Source organism: Miscanthus floridulus, chromosome 5 (assembly GCF_019320115.1).
Source record: "Miscanthus floridulus cultivar M001 chromosome 5, ASM1932011v1, whole genome shotgun sequence".
NCBI lineage: Eukaryota > Viridiplantae > Streptophyta > Magnoliopsida > Poales > Poaceae > Miscanthus > Miscanthus floridulus.
The window spans coordinates 133947653-133962077 of NC_089584.1; the positions used below are offsets into that span (position 1 = coordinate 133947653).

The window sequence follows — 14425 nt, forward strand, 5'->3', positions numbered from 1 at the left end:
CACGAAGGTAGATTGATCGGCAGAGGTGTGCATAATCAAGAACAAGAAGGCAACAGAGATACCAGAGTTAGATAGGTTCGGGCCGTCTGCACGATGTAATACCCTACTCCTATGGTCTGTTGGTTTGTATTGGCTGTCGTATGATATTGCATGCATTTTGATGGGGTCCCCTACCCACCATATATAGCCAGGGGTAGGGTTACAAGTCGGTCAAATCTAGGAGATAACCGGTAAGTAATAACATGTTACAGGAATCACGAGATCGAGCATATCCTAACAGATCTCGTAGCATCTTCAGGATATCACCCTTGATGTCTTGCGGTACACGCCAAGCAGTACCGTGCACCGTAAGTCTTCATCTTGTGGGCTGGACCACTCCTGGCAGCGTAACCCATGTAGTCTGTCGTGGGTATCCAGGGTCGTACCCCCACACCGGTTGTTACCACATTATCGGCACCCAGTGCCTTAACCACTCACATACAATCCTCCACCAAGCATCACATCATAGATATAATGCGTAGTAGAAGTAGTACCAAGTTAGTAAGCGATCGTCTAACCTAACAATGGGTGTGTAGGGGTATAGGTTGCGACAAGGTAATGGCTCACAAGCAATTCTACCATGCAACCTATCACAGATCATTTGCATAAAAGTAAAGCACTCGCATCTACATTGTAGCATGTCTAATAGGATTCTACGAGGTTAGGTGGGATGTTGCACCTAGTAGGTCGTCTCCAAGCTCCTCAGTGTAGTTGGGATCGTGCTCCTTAGTCTATGGCTCCTCTGGGTCTGTTAAACAAGACATATAGCCACGATAAGTGACTCCTATAGATGATCACAAAGAAGCAACAGTAATTCAAAAGATCCAAATGCACTCAAACACAAGCCTATGACATAGAGCTCATTTTTAGAAAAATTTGGGCGCTGGTTTCATATTTTTTTGAGGTCGTATGAATTTTCTAAGTTTAAATCATTTTCTAAAAAAGAAAATGAATAGGAAAATCCAGAGGCTGACACGTGGCGCATCCGGATTGGGCGAGATGGTTGTGGTCACTAACAGGTGGGACCGGGTCACGGTCAACGGTTGACCAGGCTTGGGCTAGGCTTGGCGGGCCATATTGGGCCGGTCTGGGCCAAGTCGGGACCAAACACGTGTCGCATAGGCAGGCGGCCACGTGGCGCAAGCGGGCCGCTTCTGGGCTCAGGTCCACGGGGCTAGTCCATGGTGGATAGCATGGTTCGGGTCCATTGACCGCAGGCACGGTCCGCGGTGGACCGCGTCCACTCCCTCTTTCTCTCTTCAGTCTAAGGTGCATCGGGTCTACGACATTGTGAGGTCACAGGGAACTCCACGGTGGGCCAACGACGACGACTTGGAGGCTCGGGCGCCCGGCGTAGGCGTCACGACAGACGGCGGTGGCGCGGGTCGATGGCAAGGGCGCTAGAGACATTGGCACAGCCCAAGCGAGGCTTCTATGGCTTTCGGGTGCTCCAGCGAGCACGGCTGGGGTACTAGGCGAAGCTCCAAGGGCTCCGGTGAGGTTGGCCATGGCGGTAGTGGCTCGGCGGCAGGTTACGGCGAGGCGGCTACGGCCATGATTGGAGCTAAAGGTGGCCCTTTTCCTTTGATTGGGACCATGGAGAGGCTAGACGACTCACCGACGGTGACCTAAAGGCGCGACGGAGTCCACACTACGACGAGGTGCGTGGTAGAGCTCCGGTGAGCACGCGGCTTCGATGGCAAGGGCAAGACGGGGGCTTTTCCTGCAACCGGCTAGACGGTGGGGTGCGCGAGGTCACAGCGAACATCACCGGCTCCTCCTCACGACGTGAGGTGGTCAGGATCATTGGGATCGTCCATGGCTCGGCGGCGCTCTGACATGCAGCCGCACCAGCGAGGCGAGCATAGCTACGGCATCCAGGCGTTTTATGGCCAAAAGGGTGGGCACTTTGGGAGCTACATGCCAAGGCGAATCCATCCACGGTGGTTCAGGAACCGCTACCGGCCTGGCGTGGCCGGAACGTGTCTAGCACGGCGGTAGCATGGGCGCGCGGCGGTCCGGCGAGGCGGACACGACCAGCAACCCTCGGTGCTCCTACTCTCCTCCTTTCTAGCGCCCGACGCATCCCTCAGTGAGGCAAAGCTTGCCGAGGCACTTCTCTTGACTCTACTGGTGCGAGGTGGCCGAAACAGGGCGGCGACACGGTGGATGCCGGCCATGGCGACTGTGGCGGTTGCGCTGTGTTGGCACCGACATTCCCGAGCGCCAGTGGCTCGGCAAGGCCGGGCCTTGGCTCGTGTGCGTGTGTGCAGATCATCACAATGGCAAGAAAGGTCGGCCTTTGGCCCTCCCAAGGGGGAGAACACGGCGGCGTGGCATGGCGTGACCACAGCGGTGAGATACACGACGAGCAGAGAAAGCAGTGGCTCACCATGGGGCTTGGGGTGGTAGGCTTGCGGGGCGATGGTGAGTCGAGGCTGTAACGAGGCGGTGTAGTGCCGTGCCGAGCCGCTACGACAAGGAAGATGATCAGGGCGCCGTCTTCTTCTCCAGCGGCGGCTCCTCAGCGGCAGCGGCGCGGTCGTCCTCCTTCTTCCCTCTTCCCTTCTCCTTCCCATCTCTCGGTCTCGGTGAGTGGTTGGAGAAGCCACCAGTGGTGGCAGGGCGATGGAAGAGCGCTTAGGGCACCGGTGTGCCCTTTTATAGGGAGCTCGTGGCCATGGCGCTAGGTGGACGGTGAATGGAGGGGAAGGGTGTACGTGGAGGGCGATCAAGGGCTCCGGCTTAAGGTTTTAGAGAGCGGGGGCGAGTATGGCTGCCTTGGCGCTCCCGTTTTCGAACGGCGCCGGTCAAGGCGGGTACGGTGGTGGCAGAGGGGCGCGGGCCATGGCGCTCGCATTAGCGGGCAGGCGGGCGCCCGCTGGGGCAGGTGGTGGCGCGGATCACCGACGTGGTGGCCATCCAGGGCGTGCGTGAGGCGGTAGTGGACAGGAACGACCGTGATGGCCTTTGCCGTTCTCAGCTTCACGCTAGTTTTGAGCGCGGCGAAAAGCAGAGAAGGGAGGGCTGGAAGGGGATGACAGGCGGGATCCACCGGTCAACGGCTCAGGCAAGGGGCAACGCGGGCGTTGGTGCGGGCCGTTGCTGGGCCGCGCATCTGTGCGAGCACAAGCGCGGTCGTGGGCAGAGCTGGGCAAGCTGGCGGTGCGCGTGGGAGCGGGCGTGGGTGCTGGGCTGCGTGGGCCAACAGGGCTGATCTGCCTGCTGCGACTGGGCCGCTTTGCTCTCTCTATTTCCCTCCCCTTTTCCGATTCCTTTTCTATTTTCACACTACATCTAGGGCTCCTATGTGTGTATATTCCCTCCCCTTTTCCGATTCCTTTTCTATTTTCACACTACATCTAGGGCTCCTATGTGTGTGTACATATGTTGCCAAGCATGTACACACCCGTATGGGGTACACTAGGGGTCAACTGGGTGTTAGGGTCCAAGGCAAGGGTTGACAACACACACAAGAAGTTATTTAAAAGCTGTTCTTGATTTTATTTCGTCACATAAAATCACGAAGAAGCAACTCACAAGTTGTTTAATATGCAAATGCTCAAACATGCTAGCTTGGAATATACTTGTGTAGCAGGGTGGTTTCCTAATATACACACTCACCATGTATGAGTTTTGTTAGAAAAATTTTTAAGTTCAGATTTTTAGGTTATTGGAAACCCTGGGTTGTTACAAAAGACCACGGTAAAACAAAAAAGTTCTGCGCCTCTGATGCCACCCCAAATTTACCAAGTACTGTCCCTAAAGCAGCTCGATAAACATTTACAGGCAAACAGAAAACAGCTCGATCAACAATTACAGGCAACAGAGTTGGATACCACTAGTATAATACATTGTACGCCAACACTATCTAAAAGCCTAAATTTCTATATAATCTTTACACATTTACAGGGTCGACAGTTAGAGGTCTATATATTTTGCAATCGACATACATTGCTAAACCGCACCAATTCAGGTTGTGGGCAGAAATTGATAGCGCATAGCCCCCTTAAGTTGAGAGGAAGGAAGACATTGTTCTCCTGAAATCAAACGACTTTAGACCTGATTCTGGTAATGGGCTGCTTCCAGGCACCCACAAACCACCTCTGCGCGGCAGCACAATCTGTTTGTTCATACTCTTGTTATCGCCATCAGTCATCTCTGCTGTACGAAATTCCTTCTTTTTCTTCACAAATTCAAAGAACTCCGCAACTTGCCGAGCATATCTTCGAGGAAAATATAAAAAAATTACTTGAGTGCAGGATTTTAAAAGCACATGGAGTGTTCAGATAAAGATGCATCAAGTTTTGATATGGAAAAAAAATCAAGCCAAAGAAAAGTTTGTCATCACAATAATAACTGCAAGAGAAATCACACGCAAACACGGATTCATTGCACGCATGACTTGGTCTTGAAAAACAGCTCAAATTAATAAATGGAGCAACTATATGTACAACAGCATTTCAAAGACTTCCAGATTGTTTATGAAGTGAGTCAGAATCAGTATATGTTCATTTATTCATGGTCAAGAAAAGAAACCACACAGGCACGCCTAGCCTTCAATCAATTAGTTGTTAGTAAAACTTTTGCAGTCAGGATGCCAAGAAGCTAGAACTTGCAAGTTGCAAATTAGGCCACGTAAGATGGTCAAGGAACAGGAGCCACAAAATAAGCTACATTTATAACGTCACATAAAAACTTGTTGAATGTATTACAAAAATTTTCTCGTGGAAACATTAAAGCCAAACCTAACCCCAAAGATATCCAAAAAAACGATGAGCTTATAATTTACACATTGAACCCACTGTTAAACCACTGTGCTAGCAAATCACAGCTAGTCCACACTATTTGTACCAGATAGTTCAATTCAAAATACAATACTTTCAATTTTATACCATGTATTTACACAGAGTTCATTATTTTACAATTGCTTAGTAAACCACTAGCTACAAAAGGACAGTTTAAAAGTTGCCAATTCAAATGCCTTAGGGCAAGGTCAATGTCTATAGCCTGACTGCAGTTTAAGGTGGAGCCCAGATAAATAGGCAATAGTTATTGCATCTGACATAATGTATATGGTTCAACTGGGTCTTAAGCGGGTCCCATGCTATAACTAAAAATCCCACAATTCTCCAATCAACCCCATCTGCACCCCGTCGTCCCTTCCATCCCTTCCGTCTGTTGGCCAAGCTCGTTTCCCTCCATGGCTCGTTCCCAATCCTCTCTCCACAGCAGTGCAGTGTGCACACGGCTATTCTTAGCTGGAATCGGAGCCATTGGCTATCGAGTCAGAGCCATTGATCTTCACAGCCTCGCCCTAGTTCCTGCTCTGCTTATCATGCCTGTGCCCAGGCCTCGTGGAGCCAGATTGCCTGAAGGTCGGAAGCCAAGTTCGGAAGCATGAGGAGCTTGTGGTGATCACGCATCTGGCAGAGGAGGTCCTCCCCGATCTGCTGTTGGCAAACCTTTCCACAGCTCCTCTGTCCCATCTGACCAAATCGAGTTCTCGTCCAGAGCCCTCCCTTGAGCTTGCAGTGGCGCATGGGATCCGATCTGGTGAGCTCCTGGTGGTGGCGCCAAGCCGCCAGAACCAACTGCCCATACTAGAGATAGGGCGAGAGTGAGAAAAAAAGGGCGTACCCAGTGCAGAGAGCTCCCGCTCTGTGCGGGGTCTGGGAAAGGGTGTCAGTGGCAAGCCTTACCCTCGCCTGTGCAATGCGAGGAGACTGCGACTCGAACCCGGGACCTTCCGGTCACAGGCGGTAAGACTCTACCGCTTGCACCAGGCCCGCCCTTCAGGGCGAGAGTGAGAGAAGAAAGAAATTATTTTGTATTCCTTATGCTCGAGCTATAAGCTTTTTCCCCTTACGGTGCAGTTCTACAATGCTTATTGCCTAGGAACAGTGCTGCATTTATTGCTTTACCTTAGCTTTTGAAGGACACTGTGGATGCCATAGTCAACTTCCAGCTATAACAATTGATTAACACTAATGGAAAATGAATAGAATATTAGCACTTATGAAGTATAGAACTTACTGCCGTTTGGCTTCAATGTCCTTGTTAAAGTCAATGTCATGTTCGCAGTCCAGGATAAGAGCAGGAACCTGTCAAGAAAGAGCCTCAGTGCCTCACCCATGTGACCAAATAATTCCTTACTAGATCATTATAAAAACATGGAAAAGATTGGAGAATGTTACCTTCTGGATACTTGAATGCATGTGATCTCCTTCCAAGTAGAATACCCTATCTCGTATATCCGCAGGCAGGGAGCCTTCCATATGAACTGGAAGCTGACTGACGGACAACACACCAGAACCTCCTCCCTTGGATGGAAGTAACCAGCTCTCATGTTTCTCATGCAAACCTCGAAGGTAATCTAGAGTAACACCACCCTCCTCTGATCTTTTTCGCACCATCATTCTTTTGTGGCAGGTATCAGGGCTAGCTCTCAGATAAATAAAACCATCAGGGATAAGACCTGGGAGTGATGATACAACTGGGTCAAACCAAGAGTCATAAATGCTGATCTCCATCTCATTCATCCAGTTTGCTTCATGCACAGCACGAACAAAAACCTGAAAATATCAACAGAAACCATTCTTTAAAAAAGGAACAGAAATTGACAAAACAAATAGACCAAAAGGTGAAATTCAAATTACATCAAAGCATTTAATCCATCATCAAGGTAGTTTTTACAACAAAGGTAAACCTACCATTCGATCACTGAAAACACTTCTTTCCATCAGCCGAAGAGGTTTTATTCCACACGAAGATTCCTTCTCTTGCATGACCCTTGTCACAAATACATAATTCTGGAAGGTGTATGCATACCTCTGTGGCTCCGCATAGAAAGCATCAAGTATATTGAAGTGTTCAGGGCCCACATCCTGCCACTTAGCAATAGGTTCAGGTACAATTTCTACAAGGTCACGTAGTTCAATAGTTTCATTGGCTATTCTTTGAAGGAAGGTAGTTTTCCCAACACTGATATTCCCTTCTACACAAAAGGTCAGCCTCCTATTTTTAGGAAGCTTAGATGTATCGGTGCCTTTCAGCTCTTCATCAACACTCTCTTTAATGAACAAAGTTATACTCTCAGCATGGCTCTTGTGAATGATGCCAACTGAATTTTGCAAGAATTCAACCATCTTCTCATTAGACTTGCCAAAGAACTGCAAAATACTCACAAAATCTTAGCACTTAGCACGAATTACATTGACCTTATATTAAATGAACATCATTCAGACATTCAGTAAATAGGATCCAGAATAGTCGCACAGCAGGTTTGGCAAAATAAACCAAGAGCAAAAGATAGACAACAAAGTGAACCACAAAAGTAATTTGTTCTTGCTGTTTCTCATACGAATTTCACCATTAGAATTAGTGAGATTTAGAAAGTTGCACCAATGAGAAAGTACAATTCTAACATATCAATCTGTAATGCTTTTGACAGAAAAAATAAGAACACAAGAAATTACAATATTCTAGTTTATCTCATATACTAAACATGGGAACAACTGGTTGGAAGAAAAAACAACAGCATTTAAACCATGACAATATAGTTATAAAAAAAAACATGACAGATACTTGTCCGATAGTTCGCAGCCCATAACCCCTCAAATTCAAGTCCATCATCTCAGCAGCCCAGTTTGGTGGTCCACTTACACAACCCTCAAACCCTATAGTCACACATTCAACAAGACAACCATCCAGCGAGAAGAGACAGGCAGGTGGCCACCATCGCCCGCTCCTGCCACCGCCGACGCCCGCAGGCCGCAGGTTGCCGCCTCAGGTCAGCGATTCATACAACTTCTACATCTCCCCCGGTCAGTTGTTGATGATCTGCATTCCAACTTTCAAACTCTAGATTTCTTTTATTGTTGTTGTTTAGGGATGGCAAGTGGTAGTGGAAGTTCTCCGTTGCATGTCTCTGAACCTAGTAGTGTCAATGTAGCAAGTGATGTGATAGTGTTCCTGAAGTGAATGAGATCTGTGATCCTAAATATCCTCTCTGGAGGCATGTTAATAAGATCGAGAGCAATGGCCCTGATGGAGGAAATGCAGTAATAGAGTGCAAATTTTTAATGTTGATTGTTCTGCTAGAGTGAAAATTGTTTTGAGTTGTATTCTGAAATTTTTTGGTATATTTATATACTTGCCGTATCGGCGTATCCTTGTTTTTGGAAAATGCCGTATCACCGTATCGCCGTATCGGTATCGGCGTATCAGTATCCCGTATTGGTGCAACATAGATGGGGACGGCCTCGCAAAATATAGTGTGAACCACATAAAATCAGTTTATCCCGTGATTGCTCACGGTGTTGAAGGTTGGCTTTGAAGCTAAGAGTAAATTGAGAGATATAATCAGGGCGTGATGTAAACTCCTGCAAACCATATAAGAGTATAAGAACTCACGACCCCTTTGAGTCCTTTAAAAAAAAGTGGGGGGCCGTTTGGATCCTTTCATTTGGAGGAATTCAAATTTACTTAATAAACAGTGCCGGCCCTAAGGGGTGGGCAGGAGGTGCGACGACCGAGGGCCCTCGCGGGATGGGGGCCCAAGCCTAAGTATATAATACTCCATACCCTTTAGCTATAGTCCATTAGGATTTAAGATCAATGAGAAGATGCAGCGGTCCATCAGCAAAAGGAGTCGTCAGCCTCTTTCTTTCCGAGAGGCAAGGAGCCGAGCCGCCAACACTCGCACACGCGCACATAGCGTGTGTTTAGTTGGCTGAATTTTAGAATTTGGGTTATTGTAGCACTGTCGTTTTTATTTGACAATTAGTGTTCAATCATGGACTAATTAGACTCAAAACGTTCATCTCACAATTTTCAACCAAATTGTGCAATTAGTTTTTTTTTTCGTCTACATTTAATGTTCCATGCACGTATCGCAAGATTCGATGTGATGGGTACTGTAGCACTTTTTGGGAAAAAATTTTGGAACTAAACAAGGGCATAGCGATCGCGAGTCGCGACTTCCGGACTTCTGGCGAGACGGGAGACTGCGAGAGACGCAGTGCCGATCACCAGTTCACCACGCGATCACCAACGCAGATCACCGAGACACCGATGCTCGAGTTCTAGTCTTCCAGAAGCCAGACGACGGCGTTCCAGACAACGACGGCGACCAGGCAGCTGAAGCAGGGCTCGACGAAGACGACGACATCTGATCTTGGTTATTGCCTTCTGCCCTTTTGTGATTTGTGAATCTTGGTTCTGAATAAGTTCATATCCAAATTGTCTGGGCCTTAGGTTTTTTTTCCCAATTTTTGTCTAGTACTTTGTATTCATATAGTTATGTTTTTCTTGTAATTTAGGTCAGGTGTTAGAATTTTAAAATGTTACCTAAGAAACATTTGTCGAGAGGGGCTGTCGTGACAAGTTGGCCAGAGGGCCCTCAAAATCCTAGACCGGCACTGTTAATAAATTAGGCTATTTGGCTTGGAATTTGACATTTCACCACTTTCCAAAGTTCACATATAAGCCTATCTCAAATTCATAGGGTGGAAGATGGAAATTGATTCTATAGATTATCATCCTATGTTTCTACTTTGTAACTTGTAACACGCTCTTCAACTCACTCCCCTATGGTAGAAATGCACCACATAAGTATCTCTCTAATATAGCCAACAATAATATACAAATATAATTCATATACAACCATATTAGCTTAATTAATTTGTGTTTAAATTATGATTGTTAAAATGAATTCAATTCCATGGATCCAAACAGGGCCCGATAGTAAATTAACATAATCCGTATTCCATGAAACAAAACACAGGAATAGCTCAACGCGCACCTTATCCCTGTAGAGCTGCTTGAGCTGCGCCACGTCATCGAATCCCTTGTCCACGAGCTTCCTCTGGTTCCGCGGCCCGACTCCGGGAATGGCAAGCAGTTCCCCACTTCCCATCAGCGCATCACTCCGACCTCTCTGCTTCCTCTCCGGCGCACCGCGACCCCCGCCACCCTTCTCCCTTTCCTCCGTATCGCCCCCGCGCCTGGCCGCCTCGGCGGAGCAGAGTCCCCGCCTCCTCCCAGGGTCACAGCGCAGCCACGGCGGCGCGCGGATTTGGCCAGGGTTCGCGCCAGGGCACGTGGGTACGAACGGGCTACCAGCCAGGCGCAGCGTGGGCATGCGTGGGGAGGAGAGCAGCAGGGGGGCCGCGGCGTCGAGGAAGGAGGCGGCGCGTGGGAGGAGCTTGTGCATCGCTGGCTGCGGTGACGGCAGGCTCGAGGCTCATCAATGGCGCTTCGGCTCCGGTTGAGGCCGCTGGGCCGACCCACGCGGGTGCGGCAGTGACGGCGAGTGGCGCGGGGTTAGGGTTTTGGGGATGTCATCCGTCCCGCCATGAGTCAGGTAATCAGGTTGTTGCTGCCTTGTCGGGGAGCAGGAGGGGGAGGGGGAAGAGGAATTGGCGCACGAGTGGTCTACGGGGCCAGCGTGAGTCGTGGTCCACGAGAAACCAAATCGCTTAGACGAGACGGCCCGGTGCGTCGTTGTTTCGCCGCCCTGGTTCCGGCCCTGCACCCGGTGCATGGACTGGATCGACGATGACAGATGAGGAAGTGGTGGTGTCGGCACGAAAATGTCGACACAGACCAAGTCGAAAGTATCTTAGGATGAGTCAGGAGATTTGTTTGCCTTCAACGCAGGGTTAATTAATTCTACGAATTACTCTTGAGGTGTGTCAGTTAATTTAACTTATAATTGATAAGGAGAAAAAGTTTATCAGTAATTTAAGGTGGAACATGTCGGTCTTTTTCTAGACAGTTTAAAGTGTGCCGCTTCAGGAGCAGCCAGACGGAAAAATCGATTAAATAGCCGACACGCGAAGAAATCGATGGTTACGGATAGTAAAGCTTATGTATCGTGATTGATTTTATGTTGACAAGTGCAATGCCCGCAGATATAAATGAAATCATCAGCTAGGTGGATATTATCAGTGTGAATCATTGAGCCGATGAATCTAACGAGAAAGGATATAACATGCGACCAATTGCCTGTCTAATACAAATGGTCCTACAAACGCTCTTAATCTAATATGTTACCATCAACAGTGAGGATCGACCAGATCGATGGCAGTTATGATGATAATAACAAACTAAAACCTTAGAATCCGTAAAACCATCTATACATCGACAGGCTTTTCGAAAGACATGCTATATGTGTGAAAGCTCAAGCGAATCGACTGAAATAGCCGATTCGGGTGAAAAGAGACTACAGCGTGTGAACAATCAACTATTTCACGTGGACAAACCTATGAACTCATCAAATTTAACCTGCTATCTCTAACAGTGGGGTTCAACCGGATTGATGACAGCCGTGATAAAGACAACAAATCAAACCTTTAAAGAACACAGATCTATTCACATTTAACCAAATCATAAGAACACACTATAGACGTTAAAGCATAGACGATCGGCTATTTAGCCGATGCAGGCATAGCAAACAGTTAAGGTCATGCCTAATCGAGAATAAATCTACTAACTAGCATCCTCCAATCTACAGTGCCATCAGTGGGGATCGGCCGAATCGTTACAGCCATAATAGTGAACTATAGACCAGATTTAACTAACCAACAAACCTCTTCAAGATCATACATGTCTTAACTGCGTACTATGCATGATCAAGATCGAAGTAAAAACAGCCGATGAAACATAACCCGTCGCTCAAAATAAGCAACATCGTATTGTGACAAAGCAAACGACAGACTAAAAGGATATGAGGCCGATCTAAATCGATCTTGACCGGACAGATTGATGTTGCTGCAAACTAATAACAATAAGAACATCAGTAAGATCGGTAACTTAATAAATCTACCCGAAGGACGCCACCCTTAGGTAGAGCCGATAACTTGACCTTAATCTAATTCAAGCAGTGAAGGTCGACCGGATCGATATAGCCGTACTTAAACTAGATAAGAGTCGATAACTAGCTTATACTAGAGTTCACAGTGGAGGTCAAACTTAACTGATACAGCCGTACAAACATAAGTTTAAGCCATGACGGTACTTACAGACAAGCCGGAGGTCGGCCAGACCGATACAGCCTTACTTGTTTAAGAACTCGCCGAGATCTACACTATTCCTACTCCTAAAGGTTGGCACGAAGTCAAAAAAAAAGTAAATTATATTTGATTGATTGGATGTCCTTAATACAATAGTCGCGGGTTTATATTTATATCCTGGGTTGATAAGAGTCCTAAACGAACACGACTAGATAACAAAAAGAAATATCAAGATACATGGACTCTAATTTCCCTTACATAGAATCTTTGCTGATGAAGCTTCCTTATTTGATACGTGTCCTTATTTCTGTCATCCTGATATGTACCTGGATGTCATGTCTCTCTCAAATTTACTAAATAATATTTCCTAGTCGGCTCATAAATATCCCTTAATTAGGAAAATTTCTTGCTTTTGATATCATCGGTCGATCTCTTCCTTTTCAGAATAAGCTTAACAAAATTTGGTGTAAACACGCCCCCCCTAGTTCAAAGTATAAATTTTCATGCTTCGAACTATCTTGATCCGATGGTCTTCTTTTCTCCAGCCAATGACATTCGATCGCAATTACAGAAAGCTACATCGGCTCCATCTTCTTTGGATCTTGATAACTTCAAAATTGATTTTTCTCTGCATCTCCATTCATCTGCTTTAGCCGATTAGGAGCTAGCCCTCCGAGTTCGATCATAGCAATACAAGTTAACCGGCAGTACAGAAATATGCTACATAAAAGTTTAGGTATTCTAGCCGATAGTCTTCTTTCAAGGAGCCGAGGAATTTACCGGCAACGATATTACCTTATTTCAAGCCTCACCTACACATGTGAACTTTGAAGTGTCTATCATACCATCTTAGGTGGTTGAGGAATGAAACGGATCAGAATTGAGTCATCCTCGCTTTCCCTGCTCAGAAAACTTGGGTTTTTGAAAGATTTTCAAATTAAAACATAGCTTTGCTCCTTAAATAATTCTTTCGAATCGCTCAATGTGTATAGTTTCTTGTCAAAGTATTGTTTTGTCTCTTCTTATCCTACTTCTAAAAAGCTTATGTGGAGTTTTAGGTAGGGATAAAATATGTAACGTACTTACCTTGCATATATTGTAAGGTCAAATTCCAAATTTAAGGAGAGAAATGTCATACTCTTAGATCAAGATGTGCATGTGCGTGGAATATGTGGTGGCTAACATAATTCTACTATGCTCTTTGAAATATATTTCTCTCGTATGGAATATTTTTGTGAGAACATAGGCTATCATTTCTCATCTTTTTCTTTTCGTTTTTATTTATTTATTTATTTTGCACTTTTTTCGCATAACTCATGTCTCTCTTTACAATAAATTTTTGAGAGAAATATTATCAAGAACTTAGAGCATTTATTCTAATAAAACCTAACATATTTTTGTCTTCTCCTAGTGTAAGAGCAGAACATTTTAAGGTAGATAAAAAACATGTTTTTGTGTACTTCCAGTATAGAAGCAGCACATATATGTGGTGTGTACGTGATCTTGATCTTGGAAACATGATAAATCTCTCAACAAAGGTCAACAAGGCTTGACAAAACTCAACACAGAGCAAGTAGCTTATGTGAAAGGTTTTAATGAGACTAATATATGGTTTTGGTATGAAATTCAACATCATTGAGGAGACAAGCTATTGATTTTGAATTTTTGTAAGAAAAATTTCCAAGCACTTTGCAAAAATAAGCAAGGTTTTTTTTATTATACCATATCTCATTCATCAACTACTTAGATAGCATGCTTTCCCTATGATATATTGTTCACAAGTGACAGAAAAAGCATAAAATAAAGAATATGCGTACCTCCGTTTTGAACCGATGAATGCCTTTGCTCAAACTTTCTTTTAGTATATATATCAGCTAGACTTCGTCGGCCTTTATGATCTTTGCGTTCTCAATCAAACATATGATATGGCATGACCACACGTACTTCCAAGATTTGACTCATCCTTTTTGTGCCCGCGTACATCGTGTATATATATTCATGGAAATCTAACTTGCATACACTACATAAAGGGTCTATCGGCTTGATGTCTTTATCTTCTAATTCTGAGCCGATTGTGAACAATCTTTCATTTACTGCTTCTGACTTTTAATGAGGCAATTGTCAGTTTTAGAAGTCCCACAATCAGATCAAGTTGAGAACACAGAAAGATTCTTTGAGGATGTCCGGCACACTCTCATCCTCCTTCATCTTGAAGCTTGCAAACTTTTCTTTGAGGATGTATGCCTTTGCACCCTTCACGGCTTGAGTACCCTCAAAAGATTCTTCCAATTTCTTCCAAGCTTCATGAGCCATCTCAATATTTTTAATTTGCTCAAAAGTTCTCACATCAATTGCATCATGAACGGCAC

At 45.7% G+C, this 14425-nt stretch overlaps 1 protein-coding gene across 2 annotated transcripts; it reads right to left on the reverse strand.

Moving 5' to 3' along the window:
- Window positions 1-3831: 3831 nt before the first annotated feature.
- Window positions 3832-10491, reverse strand: LOC136450858 (uncharacterized). 2 transcript variants are annotated; one of them, XM_066451500.1, is made up of 5 exons: window positions 9845-10490; window positions 6753-7211; window positions 6237-6614; window positions 6076-6143; window positions 3832-4265 (listed from the first exon to the last, which is right to left on the reverse strand). In XM_066451500.1, the coding sequence occupies exons 1-5, from the start codon at window positions 10253-10255 to the stop codon at window positions 4049-4051; spliced, it is 1533 nt and encodes a 510-aa protein (XP_066307597.1). In that variant the 5' UTR covers window positions 10256-10490; the 3' UTR covers window positions 3832-4048. The 2 variants fall into 2 exon arrangements, with proteins under 2 accessions (XP_066307597.1, XP_066307598.1); XM_066451501.1 differs by lacking the exon at window positions 3832-4265 and adding an exon at window positions 4274-6007 and having other exon boundaries at window positions 9845-10491.
- Window positions 10492-14425: the final 3934 nt, after the last annotated feature.

Excerpts from the sequence above, each read along its gene's own strand:
- LOC136450858 (XM_066451500.1), bottom strand. The coding sequence starts at position 10,255 with ATGCACAAGCTCCTCCCACGCGCCGCCTCCTTCCTCGACGCCGCGGCC. Across the intron at positions 6,615-6,752 it reads GTGTTTTCAGTGATCGAATG|GTTTTTGTTCGTGCTGTGCA; the intron begins GTAGGTTTACCT and ends TGATATTTTCAG. Across the intron at positions 6,144-6,236 it reads TGCATTCAAGTATCCAGAAG|GTTCCTGCTCTTATCCTGGA; the intron begins GTAACATTCTCC and ends CTTTCTTGACAG.